At 40.1% G+C, this 20,498-nt stretch overlaps 1 protein-coding gene across 1 annotated transcript in view; it reads right to left on the bottom strand.

The window, feature by feature from the left end:
* Positions 1 to 803: 803 nt before the first annotated feature.
* LOC124267552 (probable tRNA(His) guanylyltransferase) overlaps positions 804 to 20,498 on the bottom strand; it is a 41,691-nt gene continuing 21,996 nt past the window's right edge. Inside the window, exons 2-7 of the mRNA XM_046702492.1 lie at positions 19,416 to 20,157; positions 12,240 to 12,422; positions 9,742 to 9,911; positions 6,666 to 6,754; positions 2,900 to 3,007; positions 804 to 2,113 (exon numbers count right to left, since the gene is read on the bottom strand). Coding sequence (XP_046558448.1) covers positions 1,937 to 2,113; positions 2,900 to 3,007; positions 6,666 to 6,754; positions 9,742 to 9,911; positions 12,240 to 12,422; positions 19,416 to 20,077 — 1,389 coding nt within the window. The 5' untranslated portion in view covers positions 20,078 to 20,157 and the 3' untranslated portion in view covers positions 804 to 1,936. The remainder of the gene's footprint in view (positions 2,114 to 2,899; positions 3,008 to 6,665; positions 6,755 to 9,741; positions 9,912 to 12,239; positions 12,423 to 19,415; positions 20,158 to 20,498) is intronic.

Here is a 20,498-nt window from a genome sequence, read left to right as displayed (position 1 = left end):
CAAGTAATGGCTTCTGTTCAGAATTTCTATTTGCCTTGCTGTGACCCACACAATAGATAATACTGGAGGTACCTCCACAAGAACTTAATGTTGTGTTGGAAGTGGAGTGTCTAACAAGAATTCAGGAATACTAACTTTAGTGGTATAATTTCAAGTTAATTAACTTTTTCTTACTAGTTTAGTTTAGTACATTTAGTATTAAATTTGAAAGTCTGTAGTGAAACCCCTATAATTGGAGCCTGTTGGTCCAGAATGCTAGCTACCAAACTGCTGTCAGGAATATTTATGAATGTTTTTCAAGATGGTGCCATTACTACCCAAATCATCTGGATAAACAGATCATAGATGTTTCTGTTACTCCTTTATACAGACAGGGGTTTACCTAGACCAATCTGAGGCCTGTATTTTGCTCCAGGTCTGCAGCGTTTAGAGTTATAAACTTCCAAGTGCATGTTAATATAGTTATTACTCTGTAGATGTAATAGTTGACTGATAACAGGAAGAGGCTTTAATGCCTAGTTATACATTAAAACTGTTTGTTTACAACTATATACAAGGTTGAAATAACATGAATTTAAAGATGGCATCAAACAAAATTTCAATTTTGAACTACATTATGGTATAACAAATTCAGATTTTCTGGCCAAGGGCGTTATTCTAACGTTTAGACTATCGGGTGTCACTATATGAATAAATGGACATCATTCCATGATTTATTAATCTGAAATTTTCACTGGGGTCAAAACTTTCCACATCCATTGTATATTGTCTGTCAATACCTGTTTTCAAAGATCAAAACACAATTCCTCTTCAAAACCCTTTATTCAGATTTTCCTCGCGTACATGAGAAGGATTTTGACATGTGAAACAGTGTCCATGTTTGAGATAAATAATGGATAGTGGCAGTAGCAATAATGTGGACACATACACCATGGACTTTTACTTGCCAGTCATTCATTGGTGCAGATGCTGCTCATGTGACTTGTGTTGACCTATCAGTGGTGAGCAGTATTCAAATGTTGAGCTATTTGAATATCATGTATATAGGTATGTATCACCTGTATAGATAACTTTGTATATAACACTATGCTGTACAGATGTACATGATCATAATTTGCTTTACATGTCTAAAGCAAACACATTCACTGTATTATTGCAGTTTTACAAGAAAGCACAATAAATGTAAACAAAGTGGAAGTGTTTGTTTGTTTTGTCCAGTCGGTAACGCCGTCACATGGCTGGGTTATCTCCCTTTATGGATGTTCATTGCCTTGACAAGACCTAACCTGAGTGTGTGGTTCTCCAAATGAAATATTTGTTTAGCTCTATCAACACCTTCTCAGCAGGATCTCTTTGTTACATGGCTATTCAATTCCAGACTGACATTTAGTTCCACTCAACTTCCAGAAATATAATTTACCTATTTAACTATGTTATTTCTGATTGTACGTGTTCTTAAACTTTTCTAGAGTAGTTTATAATTCCTTTGAACTCCACATGTTGACCAGTAAAAATATAATCTTTAAAGAATGCTCATGGCAAGGTGACTGTATTTGGCAAGTGTTGTGTGAATCTGCAAAGTTCAATAGTTTTGTCTGGCATTTGACCACCCACATGCCCAGTGTGTTAAACAACATCACCATTGTTTTATCATCAGGAAAGTAAATAACATTTCCTTGAGTTCGAAGTATGTCACAGGTCTCAGGTGCAGAGTTGCGTCACCTTTCTGTGACCAGATCCCCTTATTGAGGTTCATTCTTTCCTCTTTCTGCACCAGACCTGTGCTCTTAGGACTGATGTTATTACTGATACATGGGCATAAAACTACTTTGCTAACTCAGAATATCCAAAATAACTTCCTTCTCATGTATAGGATTTCTTAAATATATTAAAATCCATATTGCGTATAAAAAGGCAAAAATTGATAACAGGACATTTATCCTTTCTTGGGGTCAAGAATTTCAGGGTGTTCCTCCCAAAATTTGGCCCCTATAATATCACAGTGTAGTGTTGTAACAAGCGGTTTGCTCTTTCCAGTAGACAGCTTTGACATTGAGTGGTTGAGAGAGTTCATGCCTGACTGTGTCCTTGTGGGGGAGGAACAGACTTCGTCCTGCGGAGAACAGATTGAGAATAATCAAAAAATACTAAACAAATGATACAACAGGCAGAGATGCCAACCCATACGATTTTATCACATTCGTTACGAAAAAACAACACAAAATACGCAACTATGATAGCAGTTAAAATATATTAATTTTTCAGAAAATACATTCAATAGCATATGTACCATACACAATAAATTTCAACCTGATTTTATTCAGTATCAGTGAGTGAGTGAGTTTAGTTTTACCGCACTGAGCAATATTCAAGCTAGATGACGGCGGTCTGTAAATAATCGAGTCTGGACCAGACAATCCAGTGATCAACAGCATGAGCATTGATCTGCGCAATTGGGAACCGATGACATGTATAAACTAAGTCAGCGAGCCTGACCACCAATCCCGTTAGTCGCCTCTTACGACAAGCATGGGTTACTGAAGATCAATATTCTAACCCAGACCTTCACGGGTATCAAGCTATATGTGGATACTTAAATAACAAGTTCTTATAATATCTATGTATTTTTTATGAAATTTGAAATTTCTTTGAAAAGTTAATACCAATATTCGACAAAAATACTAATTTTTTCATCAGTTTTTGGCCAAAATACTAATTGGGCTAAATTAGGGTTGGCATCTCTGAACAGACATTTGACATGAAAGAAGTGAGGTTCTCACACCTTGTACATGCGCTAATGAACTATGGGAGGAAAGCTATTATCCATACACCTAATCAAGGTCAACTGATCTTGAAGATTACTGAAATCTAAATATTGATAGTGAGTTCCCCAACTCACCTTTTTCCTGATTAATACTGTTCCTTTCCTGTAGAGCTCTGGCAGGTTGTTGTAGTTGATATTGAACTCGGTGAATAGAATCTCATTCTTGTCACTAGATAATGTGCCCTGCAACACAGAAACAGTCAACACTATAGTCTGTTTGCAGTGAAAACGTACCAGTGAATTGCACTTTCAACAAAAATGTAAATCGAATAAAGTGAAATTAAGATTGCGAATCCTCATTATTCTACCTTGCCAATTGAACATTTAAATCTTAGATTTGTATTCAACTTATGAAAAAAGTTGTTTAACAAACGATCATTGTTTCAAATCGCTTATATTGGTTTGTATTACAAGGGGGTAAGCGCAGTAGTTGGAACAGTGAAACAAATGCACGTGCGGTACGTGATGAGCATTAACTTAGACCAACCCTACTTGATCTCGGTGTTTCATTTTATGTGCATACCCCCTTGTAATACAAACCAATAATACCGATTTGAAACTATGATCATTTGTTAAACAACTTTCATCCCAAGTTGAATAAAATTCTGAGATTAAAATTTTCAAATGGCAAGGTAAAATTAGGAGGATTCGCAATCTTAATTTCACTTTATTTGATTTACTTTTTTGTTTAAAGTGAAATTCATCGGTACGTTTTCACCGTAAACAGACTATATATACAAGGAGCATGTCTACCCACCAGACCTTATCACATGAGGGTGGTATGATGCTATACTGTCTTCTTGTAATGGTACACACAGACAGTTCGCTTGTCTTGAGTCATACTCAATTCTGTAAATTGCCAGGATCAAGCCAACCAGGTGGGACAACTCATGGGTACCCGACATGACTGTACAATAAAACACCAAAGACAGTAGCGCCCAGCCGCTGAAGCCACCACAACTGTCTATTGGGTATGCCAGTCATATATGATCATCAGTTACAAATACATTGTATCTCTATACCTCCCAGGCTCCAAGGCTCGCATTTCAGCAAAACCTACACAAACCCCATTACCAGGGCTCCAGATAAGGGCTGTATCGGCGTATGTACAGATAAAAAATATGCACGATACGGTAGGAAATAATTTAGAAAACGTAGCAGATACGCACCACAGCAATGGTGTATGGTATTAGAATTATTTACGTACGTATTCATCTGAAAAAAAGTATTGTTTTATTGTTTATTGACCTGTTTACACAAGAGTAGCAATATTGTTGTGCATATATGAAATGAAACACAAGATTACTGATAGTTCATTAATTTCCATTCAGTACTCTAAATGTACTCTTAAGGTTTTCCAGTACTCGTATATTGAACAAATTAGGAGTACGTACTCCTGATGTTCAAAAATTATCTGGAGCCCTGCCCCATTACCATGGTTCTTGTCGTTACAAATTACCCACCCTTCATTTCCATCTGCACTGGCCAAACAAACGAGGACATAAGGAAAAGAAAAAGGAGGAATTGTGTATTATGCATGAGTCCAAGAGCAAAGCAGATGGCATGAAAACATACTTTCAAAGACTTGGGGGGAGGGGTTTTTCTCCAGTGTGTCAGTCAAGTTTTCAGTGTTGAATTTCTTGCAACATTTATTATGTAAGTTTACGTGTTATATAACTGGTTTACTATTCCAAGCAGCATAAAACCCAACTGAACTCTCTCTCTCACTCACTCACTCACAAAAAGACACAACCAGGTGACAGGTGAGTCTAATCATTTCCCCACCCCATCCCCACCCCACCACTACTTCCCTTACAACTTACAATTACCCTTGACACCTAAAATAGTGTTGAACAGTTATCAGCCAGGAGATGCAGTCCCGGTTATATTCATAAGCAACAGATGTTTATTAAAAATTATTTGATTGTAAATGAAATTGTATATTTAAAAGACAACTTTGTACAGAACATGAATGTATATATCCTGTGTTATCAACTGTATCCAACGTGTGTCAAAAGAGAAGCACAGCTGGTTGTCAGTTATCCAGGATTAATTGGTTTCTGGAAATTGCGACAAGAGGCAGTGTACTTGTGAGAGTAGGTAAAACTTGGGACTGTGGAGATGATCACTACCAGCTGGGAACAACCAGAATGACTGACAGAGACATCATAAGGATGTAGTTCAATAACAATGAACCATGGAACAGTTGCTGGGCTGTAGTTGGGATAATTAAGCAGACTTAAAAGTATAGAAGGGAGAACAAGGTCCGAACTGCGTTAAAGTGACTTGTGTACTTGTTAATTAATGATTCAGAGGTTTAGAAGTGAGTGAGTTTAGTTATCCGCGCAATATCACGGGCGGGGAACTATTTGCAATATTCCAGATTCAACCACGGATCACCGCTTTTCCAACCACTAGGACACCAGAAATGGGCTTCACACATTGTACCCATGTGGAGAATCGAACCTGGATCTTCAGCATGATGAGCAAACGCTTTAACCACTAGGCTACCCCACCAACCCAGATGTTTAGTAAATGTAGAAATTAGAAAAGAACAAGAACAGACCCACAAAGAAGTCACGACATAGTTGTCATAATGATTATAATTAATTCACTGAAAGGGGTGTGTCATAGCCCAGTGAACAAAACAAGGGGAATAAGAATCACTCAGGTAGAATAGTTGTCATGACACTAACTACTAACTTGGTAAACAAAGCTGCATGCATCATCACTCTCACCAGTCCTCGCTGTCACATCTCTCCCATTCTAAACTCTCTACACTGGCTCCGTATACGTGAAAGGATTGATTTCAAGATTCTCTGCCTCACCTATCAGTCTTTCTACAACTCAGGACCTTCCTACCTTCAAGACCTTCTGACACATTACTCTCCAGAAAGAACTCTGTGCTCATCACAACAACTGTTACTTGCTATCCCGAGCTACAATCTAAAATCATTTGGCTCAAGAACCTTTTCATATGCAGCAGCTTCTCTGTGGAACTCTCCCTATCGATTTAAAATCATCTCCTTCCCTAAGTACATTCAAAACACGACTAAAGACTCATCTATTTCTCCGCTACAAGTGACTTCCAATCATCCGTACCTGCCAGCTGTATATAGTTTTAACTTGAACTCAGGAAGCGCTTTGAGCATATCCCTGTGACATGGAAAGGCGCTATATAAATGGCCTATTATTATTATTATTATAAACCACTGCACCCCAAGTTTTCAGACAGATTACAGTATGTTTGAGAAGTATCTGATTACTGTATTCAACTTATTGTAGATATTCAACTTATTGTACCATTAAGGAGTTCCTGATGTGCTACATCCTGGTTGGGAAATCTAATCAATAAACCTTGAAGGCAAAGAAAAATCGTTACTTTTGAAACATCATTTTGATTTGGAGGTCCTACCCTGTGAATTTTCGAAATAAATATCTGTACACAAAGTGATTATAATGCAGGCCACATTATTAATCAGCTGTAAATTCGGGGAGGTGGTGTAGCCTAGTGGTTAAAGTGTTCGATCGTCACGCTGAAGACCCCGGTTCGATTCCCCTCATGGGTACAACATGTGAAGCCCATTTCTGGTGTCTCCTGCCGTGATATTGCCAGAATATTGCTAAAAGCGGTGTAAAACTACACACAGTCACTCACTCACTCACTCACTCAGTTGTAAATTCAGCAGGATTCAACCATCCTTGAAGCATCATGTACAACTGATTCCAGTTCATCTGACTAATGTCGACACTCTCTTAAATCTTGATTGTTGCATAGATGTGCTGAGAAGTGAGCCTGAGCTGACTGTCCTGTTGTGACTGAAATGGCAACAACACTCACCTTGAGTTTTTCCTGAGACTGTGCAGGTGTGAGACAGCGTTCCTGTACCAGCTTCCAGAACACAGTGTTGTACAAGTTGTTGATGTGACCTGGGAAGGGAACACAGTGTTATACAAGTTGTTGATGTGACCTGGAAAGGAACACATTGTTATACAACTTGTTGATGTGACCTGGGAAGGGAACACAGTGTTATACAAGTTGTTGATGTGACCTGGGAAGGGAACACAGTGTTATACAAGTTGTTGATGTGACCTGGGAAGGGAAACACAGTGTTATACAAGTTGTTGATGTGACCTGGGAAGGGAACACAGTGTTATACAAGTTGTTGATGTGACCTGGGAAGGGAACACAGTGTTATACAAGTTGTTGATGTGACCTGGGAAGGGAACACAGTGTTATACAAGTTGTTGATGTGACCTGGAAAGGAACACAGTGTTATACAAGTTGTTGATGTGACCTGGGAAGGGAACACAGTTTTATACAAGTTGTTGATGTGACCTGGGAAGGGAACACAGTGTTATACAAGTTGTTGATGTGACCTGGGAAGGGAACACAGTGTTATACAAGTTGTTGATGTGACCTGGGAAGGGAACACAGTGTTATACAAGTTGTTGATGTGACCTGGGAAGGGAACACAGTGTTATACAAGTTGTTGATGTGACCTGGGAAGGAACACAGTTTTATACAAGTTGTTGATGTGACCTGGAAAGGAACACAGTGTTATACAAGTTGTTGATGTGACCTGGGAAGGGAACACAGTTTTATACAAGTTGTTGATGTGACCTGGGAAGGGAACACAGTGTTATACAAGTTGTTGATGTGACCTGGGAAGGGAACACAGTGTTATACAAGTTGTTGATGTGACCTGGGAAGGAACACAGTGTTATACAAGTTGTTGATGTGACCTGGGAAGGAACACAGTGATACAAGTTGTTGATGTGACCTGGGAAGGAACACAGTGTTGATATACAAGTTGTTGATGTGACCTGGGAAGGGAACACAGTGTTATACAAGTTGTTGATGTGACCTGGGAAGGGAACACAGTGTTATACAAGTTGTTGATGTGACCTGGGAAGGGAACACAGTGTTATACAAGTTGTTGATGTGACCTGGGAAGGGAACACAGTGTTATACAAGTTGTTGATGTGACCTGGGAAGGAACACAGTGTTATACAAGTTGTTGATGTGACCTGGGAAGGGAACACAGTGTTATACAAGTTGTTGATGTGACCTGGGAAGGGAACACAGTGTTATACAAGTTGTTGATGTGACCTGGGAAGGAACACAGTGTTATACAAGTTGTTGATGTGACCTGGGAAGGAAACACAGTGTTATACAAGTTGTTGATGTGACCTGGGAAGGAACACAGTGCTATACAAGTTGTTGATGTGACCTGGGAAGGAAACACAGTGTTATACAAGTTGTTGATGTGACCTGGGAAGGGAACACAGTGTTATACAAGTTGTTGATGTGACCTGGGAAGGAACACAGTGTTATACAAGTTGTTGATGTGACCTGGGAAGGAAACACAGTGTTATACAAGTTGTTGATGTGACCTGGGAAGGGAACACAGTGTTATACAAGTTGTTGATGTGACCTGGGAAGGAACACAGTGTTATACAAGTTGATGTGACCTGGGAAGGAAACACAGTGTTATACAAGTTGTTGATTGACCTGGGACAAGTTGTTGATGTGACCTGGGAAGGGCAAACACAGTGTTATACAATGTTGCTTGATGTGACCTGGGAAGGAACACAGTGTTATACAAGTTGTTGATGTGACCTGGGAAGGGAACACAGTGTTATACAAGTTGATGTGACCTGGGAAGGGAACACAGTGTTGTACAAGTTGATGTGACTGATGTGACCTGGGAAGGAACACAGTGTTATACAAGTTGTTGATGTGACCTGGGAAGGAAACACAGTGTTATACAAGTTGTTGATGTGACCTGGGAAGGAACACAGTGTTATACAAGTTGTTGATGTGACCTGGGAAGGGAACACAGTTTTATACAAGTTGTTGATGTCACCTGGGAAGGGAACACAGTGATTATACAAGTTGTTGATGTGACCTGGGAAGGGAACACAGTGATATACAAGTTGTTGATGTGACCTGGGAAGGGAACACACAGTGATATACAAGTTGTTGATGTGACCTGGGAAGGAAACACAGTGTTATACAAGTTGTTGATGTGACCTGGGAAGGGAACACAGTGTTATACAAGTTGTTGATGTGACCTGGGAAGGAAACACAGTGTTATACAAGTTGTTGATGTGACCTGGGAAGGGAACACAGTGTTATACAAGTTGTTGATGTGACCTGGGAAGGGAACACAGTGTTATACAAGTTGTTGATGTGACCTGGGAAGGAACACAGTTTTATACAAGTTGTTGATGTGACCTGGGAAGGGAACACAGTGTTATACAAGTTGTTGATGTGACCTGGGAAGGGAACACAGTGTTATACAAGTTGATGACTCCTCCGGAACATCCCTCTGCCCTGGAGATATTATAAAAGTCCCTTTATCCAAAGGATATTCCACTTTCTTGGGTCCCCGCGACTTATTGTATTTTTTATTATAGGAATTATAGGAAACTAAAATTAGTGAGTGAGTGACTTTAGTTTTACGTCGAACTCCACAATATTCAAGCTAGATGGCGGCAGTCTGTAAATAATCAAGTCTGGACCAGACAATCCAGGGATCAACAACATGAGCATCGATCTGCGCAATTGGGAACCGATGACATGTGGCAACCAAGTCAGCGAGCCTGACCACCTGATCCCGTTAGTCGCCTCTTTCGACAGGCATGGGTTACTAAAGATCTATATTCTAACCCAGACCTTCACGGATACTAAAATTAGTGGTCCTTTAAGGTGTTACAACTGTAGTCCAGTGTACAGGTACATCAGAAAGAGATATTCTATATCTGTTTCCTAAGCGTCTTCAACTGTATAAACGTGTTGAAACATTTTGCTCTAGAATTTTCTTTTCTTATAAAATTTCATTGGCTTATATTTTTAGTCAAGGCCTTAGACTTAGTTGTCTCCTCTACATAGAATATGCACCCTAACTCACAATCTGCCTGCCTCCAGCTGAGGTAGTCCTTGAGATTCTGGTCACTAGGGTACAGGACGACCCTGGCGTCAAATGCTGGGGGATACTGAAGCTCCTGAGTGGCAAAGTAGCGTGGCCAGTTCATCACAAACGCTGCCGAGAATAGGCTGACTAGATTGGTCATTATCTTGCTGAAAGAGGAAAAAGAACTTGTTGAACACAATGATGATTTAAATCTATAACCAAAGAATAAAATACTGACAATATGACGATCAGCATAATCAGTGTCCCCCACCTTATAACTCCCACTTGTTACATGATACAGAGTTTATACCAATCTCCCGGAACACGTCCTTGATGCCATGGACTGCCTCCGCCCTCTGGCTCAATCCCAAGCTGCATTATACCAAAGCATTGAAAGATGGTAGGCTATTTTTTTGTTATCTTGCCTGGTGTTTGGCACTAAGGGACTAAAACAAATACTGGGGGCTCGGTTGGTTGGTTTGTTGTTCAACGCTGCACTCAGCAATATTCCAGCTATATGGCAGCAGTCTGTAAATAATAGAGTCTGGTCAAGACAATCCAGTGATCAACAGCATGAGCATCGATCAACGCAATTGGGATACGATGACATATGTCAACCAAGTCAGCAAGCCTGACCATCCGGATCCTATTAGTCACCTCTTACGACAAGCATGGGTTACTAAACCAGCTCTTCATGGTGCCGGGGGCTCGGAGTCAGCATACTTTGGATGGGTGTTTGATACTGTATCAACTGCAGCGTGGTGTATCACTGGTCCAGCAATATAAAACTGGCATTAGTCCTGAATTGTGCAAGCAGCCAGCCAGCGAAACCAATAAAACAAACATATGTAAGTGTTCCATCCTGCCACCTTCATCCACAGGCCCTCGTGTCCTTGCGAAGATTAACGATGAAAAAAATATTTTTGAGATGACCCCCGACTCATATGCTACACAGTACAATACATTATGACAAGGCTGGACACTTCGGTATACCCCACCCACTTGCTTTGCCGATCGCTACGCTACCATCGCATGTACTCGATTAAAACTTTATGTGAACATAATCATGGATGATTAGCCTATCGAGCACCAATCATGAAACCTAACAATTCTATATTGTTATTTCTGTAAGTCGATTGAAACCCGATTTTAACTCTTAACTAAACGATCTTGACACAAATGGATGAGGATATGTCCCCACAAAACGGGGGTGTGATCAAAGCAAGCCTTCTGATTGGTCAACGCTTGCAAATCTGCAATTCTTTATAAATTTGCGAGATTTTTTTCTTTCATTTACTGTTTAATGTAAGAATATTTTTTCAAACAATGGCTTCTCAAAAGAAAGCATCAGTTGTAAATGTCTCCTAAAGAAGGATCAACCAATCAGAGGGCTTGCTTTGACCACACCCCTGTTTTGTGCAGACAAAACGTCATCCATTTGTGTCAAGATCGTATTGTTGGGGGTCAAAATCGGGTTTCAATCGACTTGCAGAAATAACAATAAAAATTTGGTAGGTGCCATGAGCGGTGCTCGATAGGCCAATCATCCATGATTATGTCTACATTAAGTTTTAATCGATTGCATGTGAAGGTATCGTAGCAATCGGCAAAGCAAGCGTGTAGGGTACACCTAAGTGTCCGGCCTTGTCATGATGTATTGTACAGTGAAGCATTTCGAGTCGGGGGTCATCTCAAATGTCATATGTTTTGTTAACATCTTTAATCCTCGCAAAGACACGAGGGCTTGTGCCTTCATCCTAATCCTTCCATCCAAGCCTTCAGAAGCAGTGTCCCACTCCAGCCTCCCTGCTTTTCCATTCTACCCCCTCCACCAATACAGCCCTTCCATTCCAACCCAGCCTCCCAACTACAGGCCCGCTTTTCCATTCTACCCCCTCCACCAATACAGCCCTTCCATTCCAACCCAGCCTCCCAACTACAACCCCGCTTTTCCATTCTACCCCCTCCACCAATACAGCCCTTCCATTCCAACCCAGCCTCCCAACTACAACCCCGCTTTTCCATTCTACCCCTCCACCAATACAGTCCTTCCATTTCAACCCAGCCTCCCCTTACAGCCCCACACTTCTACCACACCCCTCATATACAGTTCCACACTGACGTCGGCCTACCAGGGCTGAAACGATGCATCGAACTATTGATGGATTGCAATTGTTGAGTCTCCGATAGCAATTAATCGATGGCAGAAACGAAAAACTATCGATGCAATGATAGTATGTGTGACTATTGATAGACTTCTGTTGATAAACATGCAGCGCAAAATACAGGAAGTACCGGAGTTATCCACCCCTGAAGACTTGCAGCTTCATTGAGTTCATGTTTTAACTGTTTACTTGATCTGCAATAGTTGGTCGCAATAGACTATGGTCATCACAATAGTATGTTGCAATAGGCTATCGCTAATCATATTTCTGTCATGTAGTACCAATAGTTGTTTCCCTGTCATCAATAATCACCCATAGCTACTTTAGAACCTACCTTCCTCGGTGCGGTTGTACATCGTGGTGTGTTTCTTGAAGACGAAGCTGTATTCATCACTCTGCCCGTACGCCATGACAATGTCCTTGAAGTCTTCCATCACAGCTAGGGCAGCTCGGGTCATCAGACCAAGCGACCTCTCATCATTTGGTTTGACAAAATGGTGAGTGTCAGAAAACCTGCAACATCAATGTTTCAAATCCTCCACTACTAAAGTTCAACCTCTTTTCTCAAATAAATTTCATACCCTGAGCAAATATTAGGGAAACTTCACCTGATATGTACTCAGTGTTGAGCAGTAGCCATTTGTACATCATGTATACTATTCACACTTTGCTAAGGATCAAATCATTGATTCAACAGAAAACTATGATGTGGGGTCTAATTTGGTTTAAGTATCTGAGCTTATTGTAAGCATGGATCCTAGGTTTCAGTATGTCACTGCATCTTGTGGATCCCATACCTGCTACTGACAGGTGTTGTGTACTTGTCAATGACTCATTCCATGATTTGCAAAATGGTTGATTGGTGCCATGAAAACCATTTTTATGGTTACTCATGTATCAGCTGCATAAGGTTAGATTAAAGTGGCTTTTTGTCTAAAGAAGGGTTACCATATCATTATTTATCCAGTTTTAAATGGATACAATTTCAAATTATAAATCTATGTTTAAGTAAAGTTAGCAAAGTTGTGATCCTTAGCAAAGTATGAGTAGTATATATATAGATATGCATGGCATGCATAGATATAAAGGATACAAAACAACGGTCCGTGTAATACCATTTTTATTAAACGAGTTGATGATTTGATATCAAATGAGCGAAATCTAAATCTTTCATGAGTTTAATAAAGATGGTACTAATAATTGGAAGCGAGTTTAGTATTCTGTTTATTACTCTACAACATAAATTGATAGAAACTGCTTACAGTGTGATGACTCTCAGCCTTCCGCGAGATCTAATACCATTGTGACAGAGGTATTAGCATTGTGACGTCATAACTGTAAACCATTATGATGTCATACATCTAGCGGCATTAGCGGCATTACACTAGTGTACTATTGCTGTACAAATATTACACTGCAGTATCTTCCGAGGGTGAGTAAAAACACTTTGTATGTAACAATATGCTGTACATTAAGCCTGCGAATGAATCCACTATGAGGAGAATAGGATACATATCATGAATACTGGCTAAAAAATATGAAATTTGGGTAACGAATATGACTGACTGACTGACTGACTGAGTTTGGTTTTTACGCCGCTTTTAGCAATATTCCAGCAACATCACGGAGGGGGACACCAGAAATGGGTTTCACACATTGTACCCATGTGGGGATTCGAACCCGGGTCTTCGGCGTGACGAGCCAATGCTTTAACCACTAGGATACCCCCACCGCCTGGTAACGAATATGAATATTGAGAAACAAATATGAATATTTGGTAACGAATACGTATATTGGGTAACATAAAAGTCAGCAGTTGATGCATTATTCAATACAGTCATCCCTTGCCATGACACGGATCTTGGGGTCCATGGATGACTCCCCGCGTTAATATACACCCGCGTTATAGTAACTTACACATAACACAGTAATAACGCCAAGTAAAATCGTATTTACCATGGACATAACAGAACTACTATTTTGTGTATTGTGCCCAGTCAAGGTACCTACACCAAATATAACCAGAAACCAAGCATCAGTCAAAACCGAAGCCAAACTCAAATCAATACACTTCAAACAAAATCACTATTCAAACATTTGATACTCAAATCAAAGGAATTCTGACTATGGTACCAGTGTACTTTAATCACATTGGTAGTCATAGTCTAAATACAGGCTTTCAATAACTCATTACAGCCAACCACTAATCTCATCAACAGTGTTTTCAAATCCACACACATGGATTTTATCGTAGCAGTGATACGAATGGTATTACCCAATAGCAGGGCAGTACGACTGATAGTAACCTCCTCCTGAAACGCTTCAGTGTCCCCGTCAATACTCTGCTATCAGCTTGTAACTCGAGCAGCGGTCCAAGTCTGGCCTTACGCCAAACACGCCACTTTATATTTATGAGAAACCTACAAACTTCAATGTTTGAATAATCTCTCCTCTAACCCACGGTGACAAAACATCCCCGCTAATTTCAGGCCAGATCAAGACTAGATTTGACCCATGTCTTGCACTAGATCTGCTCTACCACTTCAGAATACTGACTCAAACACTGGCTTCCTTAATCAGAGATCATATTTCAGTCTTACCTGCAATATTGCCAGACTTTCCTAAACATGAAATTTTTCATGGTGAAAAACGTCAATGCTGTACGCGAACTTCGGTATATCACCTGTCATATTGTTTACCTTGTTTACCTCTATGAATATTGATCAGCTTTGCGGATTTAAGGTCATGCCAACAAAAACTTGAACAATACTACTTCAAACGACGACATGCTGTATATATGTATATACTACAAAAAAGAAGTTAAGGGTCACCTGGTTCCTTCATATTGCTATAGTCAATCTGTCATACCAATCTGTCAGGTTCTGTTGAGTAAGATATATTGCTATCTTGCGATATTGGTCTAATGTGATCCTGTTGAACTAAGTACTTATGTCAGTTCAGTATATTTCTTCTCTTATTTCTCATTGTTGTTACAGAGTGAGTGAGTAAATATTGCTTAATGCTGCATCAGCAAATTTGTCGTTACAGATGAATGACTTTTCTAAAACTAACAGCTGTGGAATGTTTGTTTATTGCTGAACTGTTTCCGTGGGTTTTTAACATATTTCCATAACATTTCACACATGACTGCTTGGTTTAAATTGCTTTTATGACATCTAATGAATATTACCATAATGAATTCTTACTTAAACCATGACTTCATTATCACATGGTCCAAGACCACAGTTCAAATAGCTATTTACAATATAATCAATTCAATTTACAATCAAATCATTTAAGAGTGTTCAATGATTAAAGCACTCCTAGTTATCAGTTCACTTGTTATGAGATAACAATGCATTTTGAATTGTCCACAATTGTTTTCAACAAATACTGAAAACAATAAAAGATAAAAATAATGAAGCAGCATTTAACATTTGTTTAACTTACTCATGAAAAGATAAAAAGAACTAATAAAAATGTGACAATTTTCTGAATAAATTTTCTCAAAGTTATTAATCTTTTTCCTATCTCTAGATTACCTCAATGACAACTTCAAAATTGAAATGTGTTAATTTTTTAGTTGACAGTTGAAAGATCAAGTAAGTAACCCCATAATGACCATAATTACTCTGTCTCCCTTCCCTGCCCCAATGGATCTCTTTGTTCTTTACTCCTCACTGACCAAAAAATTAAAAAATTAAAAAAATAGTAAATATAGATATTCCATTCTTTAGTGGTGGGGGACATTGCAATATCAGTGGCAAACACTTGTTTAAAACAAAATCATAAATATTCGGTTCCAGTGGTCACAAATAGCGTATACGCGAGTGAATTATGTGGTGTAGTTTGATCACCTGATCATGTTGATAAAAGGGCAGAGGGAAGCCTAGTGGTTAAAGTGTTTGCTTGCCACACCGAAGACCTGGGTTTGATTCCCCACATGGGTACAATGTGTGAAGCCTTATTTCTAGTGTCCCCGCCGTGATATTGCTGGAATATTGCTAAAAGCGACGAAAAACTAAACTCACTCACTCCTCACCCACAACCCCCCACCCCTTAACTCAACCACCACCACCTATGGGAAAACCCTCTTATAAGATATCAGAATGGGCATCTTAAGGTATTGATGTATGTTGTCTGTAATCCACACACTGTAACCTGTATACATCAGTCATTGATCTCTTCATTCTATAACCCAAGCAGTCTTTATGTTATGAACTGGAATTTATATAAAGCATTACACTTAGGGAAGACATGTACAAGTCATGCCAGTAGTAACCCCATGTACACGCATCTAGAGCGACTTATCACCAGGTGTAAAGTATGTCGCTACTGTAGTATTCTATGTTGTACACATAGTAAATATGTTACAATGAACTTGTAGCTATTCACATGATTAACATGTTATCCACATGCAGTCATTCAGTTTATATATAATGTATGTTTAGAAGATCAATAGGGAACAAGCATGCACGTCTTTCATTCATTCCAATAGACTGCCCTAGTATTAGCCTTGACACAGTGACATTGTACAGCTGTTTAAATGTGAGCATAACTTTGGTAGGAAACTGGTAAAGGAAACTTCTATCATCTTGTATAAGGTTTTACACAACTTTCAGCAATATTCCAGCAATGTCATGATAGGGAACACCAGAAATGGGCTTCACAAGCCCCGTTTCTCAAAGCTCTCGTAAGCCTAAGATCTCGTAACTTTTCTCGTAGCATTAAGTAGTGAACCCCTATGTTACAGTATAGGAGATTCGAATGCTACAGCTGAAAAAAAAGTGGCGGTGATCTTAGGCTCTGAGCTTTTTTGAAAGGAGGCCCTGGTCTTCAGCATGATGAGCACTTTAACAGTTTAACTAGGTGATCAAACTACACCACATAATTCACTCGCGTACTCGCTATTCGTGACCACTAGAACCGAATATTTATGATTTTGTTTTAAACAAGTGTATGCCACTGATATGGCAATGTCCCCGACCACTAAAGAAAGGAATATCTATATTTACTATTTTTTTTACTTTTTTGCCTGAAATGATTGATGTCTGCATAATCATCAATGTAGGCTGTCAACATAACTGAAAACATTAGGCGCAATGTTGTATGAGATATCGCGTTTTTATTAAATAAGTTTGAAAAGTGGTCAAAGTGTCGTGGTGACCTTGAAGATAAGGTCAAGGTCACCCAAATCGACTGGTGTCTGGGTAATCCCCCAATGTAGGCTGTCACCAAATTTGAAGACATTGGGTACAACAGTTCATGAGATATCTAGTTAACAAGAATCAGGAAAGGGTCACGGACAGATGGTCAAGGACCCAAATCGATGAATGGGTAATCCCCATTGCTGTCTGAATACATTGTCCCCATTCAGCGATATCTCGCTAAAGGACCAAAATGGAGTGTTTTTACTTGAATTTGAGTGTTAGTTATCAAAGCGAAATATGGAAAATGGAATATATCTAAGCCAGTCAGTATAATAATCAACACTCATATATTTAATTTGACAGTAATGTGGTGACTGGTCATAAATTATGTAAAACAAAGTCAAATAAATTTTGGTCTTGTTTAACTGAATATACTAACAAAATGCATCGACTGCTGACATGTTACTGTATTACTTCTTTGATGGGCATCCTAGAAGTTGAAGAGATGAAGAATGAGGACAATTTTATGGATAAACAACTTCTATATTCTGTACAGGCGACTTTTCAACATAGATTCTAATGTCGCCACTTGCTTGACAACAACATTAGAATCAATGTTGAAACGTCGCCTGTACAGAATAGAGAAGTTGTATATCCACAAAATTGCCCTCATTCTTCATGTTAATGTATTGCCAATATTCATATTTGGTGCTAAGTAATCGTCATGTGTATCATATTCACCTCACAGTGGGTTCGTTACAGCCCAGCATGTAACTGATACCACCACACAGACATGACAGACACACACACAATCAGTAGCAGCTACTGAGCTCCTGACTTACATCTGAGACGTCAGTTTCAGTAATCCCTGTGGCGGCCATATGTCCTGATCATGCTTCCCCCCAAACATCTGCACAAAACCTACTTATATCAACTTCAACATTAGCCGGTGAAACCATGATCTTATTCTGATGCAACACTAACATCTACTCCAGGTATATCACTAACCCCTCCCTAATTACCTCACCCATACATATAAACTCACCTCAAGCCCATACCTGTTTATATAACACAGACCTTACCAGAACCCAACAATAATCCGCCTATGTAACTACAACCATACCAAACCCTCTCCCATTTCACTACCCCACCAAAGACCGCCTCTGTGGTGTAGTGGTTAGAGTGTCCGCCCAGAGAGCGGAAGGTCGCGGGTTCAATCCCCGACCACGTCACACCAAAAGACGCAAAAATATGGTACTTGTTGGTCCCTGCCTGGCGCTCTGCATTAATGGGTACAACAAGGACTGGTTGGCTCGGAGTCAGTATAATGTGTCTGAGTGGGGTATTCATGCTTCACTGCGGCATGGTATCTCAGTGGGCTAGCACTATAAAACCAGCTTAAGTATGGGCTAGTACAAGCAGCCGCACATACATATACACACTCATGCACATCGTCATATGAGCGAAATATTCTCAAGCACGACGTTAAACCCAATTTCACCTCACCTCACCCTACCAATAAAATAACCCTCCTACCCACAAAAAAAAATAACCCTCCTACCCCAACCAATAAATAACCCTCCTACCCCACCAATAAATAACCCTCCTACCCCACCAATAAATAACCCTCCTACCCCACCCCTCCTACCCCACCCAAAAATAACCCTCCTACCCACCAAAACCCATCCTATTTCACAACCTCACCAAAATAACCCTCACTCATATACAAACCAAACTCCACAAATACAAATAACAACTCCCATACCACTGCCCCACCCATACCACAATCCCAGCCAATTTATAATTACATCACAATCCACAAAATTATCCAACCCTGTAAACCCTTCCCATTCATAACCCTACTCACACCCATAATTCTACCCATTTCAATACTACCCCTCACATTCATGTGTGACCCACGTCAAACCCATCTATCTCTGATGAAGCCTGATCCCCATACCCCCATCCACCTCCAGTCACCCACACTAACACTGCCCATCAACACCCACAGGGCGGTGGGGTAGCCTAGTGGTTAAAGCGTCCGGTCGTCACGCCAAAGACCTGTGTTCAATTCCCCACATGGGTACAATGTGCGAAGCCCATTTCTGGTGTGATATTGCTGAAAGCGGTGTAAAACCATACTCACTCACTCACTTACCCACTTACCCAGGGCGGTGGGGTAGCCTAGTGGTTAAAGCGTTGGCTCGTCACGCATTAGACCCGGGTTCGATTCCCCACATGGGCATAATGTGTGAAGCCCATTTCTGGTGTACCCCGCCGTGATATTGCTGGAATATTGCTAAAAGCAGCGTAAAACCATACTCACTCACTCACTTACCCACAAGTGCCAACTCACCTGTGGAATCCCTTGCCGTCTATCCTGATCACAATCCAGCAGTTAGGCAAACACTTGTCCTCCTGCTCAAACTGCTTCACATACTCGAACTTGGATTTTGCCATTACTGCCGATGAGTGGAAACAGCTCCTTGACTTAAAAGTTTCACAATATCTCTTCCTTCCAGAACACACAAGAAATGACTGATCTTTACTTAAGAACTTTCGAACAAACTTGAGATTTCTAGTTTTAGTTAGTAGCTTTTCACCAGTTTGTGAATTCCGACTCTGTATCTCAATCTCCTCTACACCTACAGGCAAATCAGTCTGCTTTAAGTTTCTTCCATGGAAACAATCCCACTTTCTACAATGTCTCCTGCCTTGTCCACTAAAGCTGAAACAATCTGATAAACAACAACTCCGGTGCAAGTATCCATACAATATATCTAGTTTCTCTGTACAAGAATCAGATCCTAATGTCCATGTCGCCTGTAATCCCGCGTCTCGGAGTTGTAAAGCTGTTTGCTGACTGGTCCCAATCTCGCCGTCTGCTGCTCTAGTCACAGCCCTGACGTCTGCTCCTTCTACAATCCTGACGTCTGCTGCATGAGAGAGCTGACACAACTTGTCGGTCTTCCCTGTGTGTCTGATCAACACTGCCCACAGTCCCGGCCGCGGTCTCATGCCCCCATTGTCATGCGATCAACAAGGGGGTCCTATGGTCACAGTACGATTTAACACTTGTTATCTCAGCTCCTCTACACCTGAAAGAGGGGAAATAAGGAATGTCACACACAACACGACTTCCACTTGTCTCTGTCTGGGTTATGGTACTTATTCATATCTCACTCTCCTGTCAATGGAATTATAACAGTGCTCAAGTCAAACAGACTCTCTGAAGACAGACATTTATCTAAATTGACAAAATGATTGGGTGTAATGGCTTTCAGAGGTAAATAACACATCTATCCCAAATGCACATATTTCTTAACTGGATCAAAATAATCTCATTGAACATGCATTACCAATACTCGGAGGCATAACTTTAGTTAGCACAGACCTTTTTTTTGGTAACAGACACACATACACTAAGATAATTTGAATA

The sequence above is a fragment of the Haliotis rubra genome, unplaced genomic scaffold (genome assembly GCF_003918875.1).
Source record: "Haliotis rubra isolate DU_JTF1 unplaced genomic scaffold, ASM391887v1 Scf132, whole genome shotgun sequence".
NCBI classification, from domain to species: Eukaryota; Metazoa; Mollusca; class Gastropoda; order Lepetellida; family Haliotidae; genus Haliotis; species Haliotis rubra.
The sequence above is the reverse complement of the archived record's forward strand: the minus strand, read 5'-3'. Positions and strand labels throughout refer to the sequence as shown.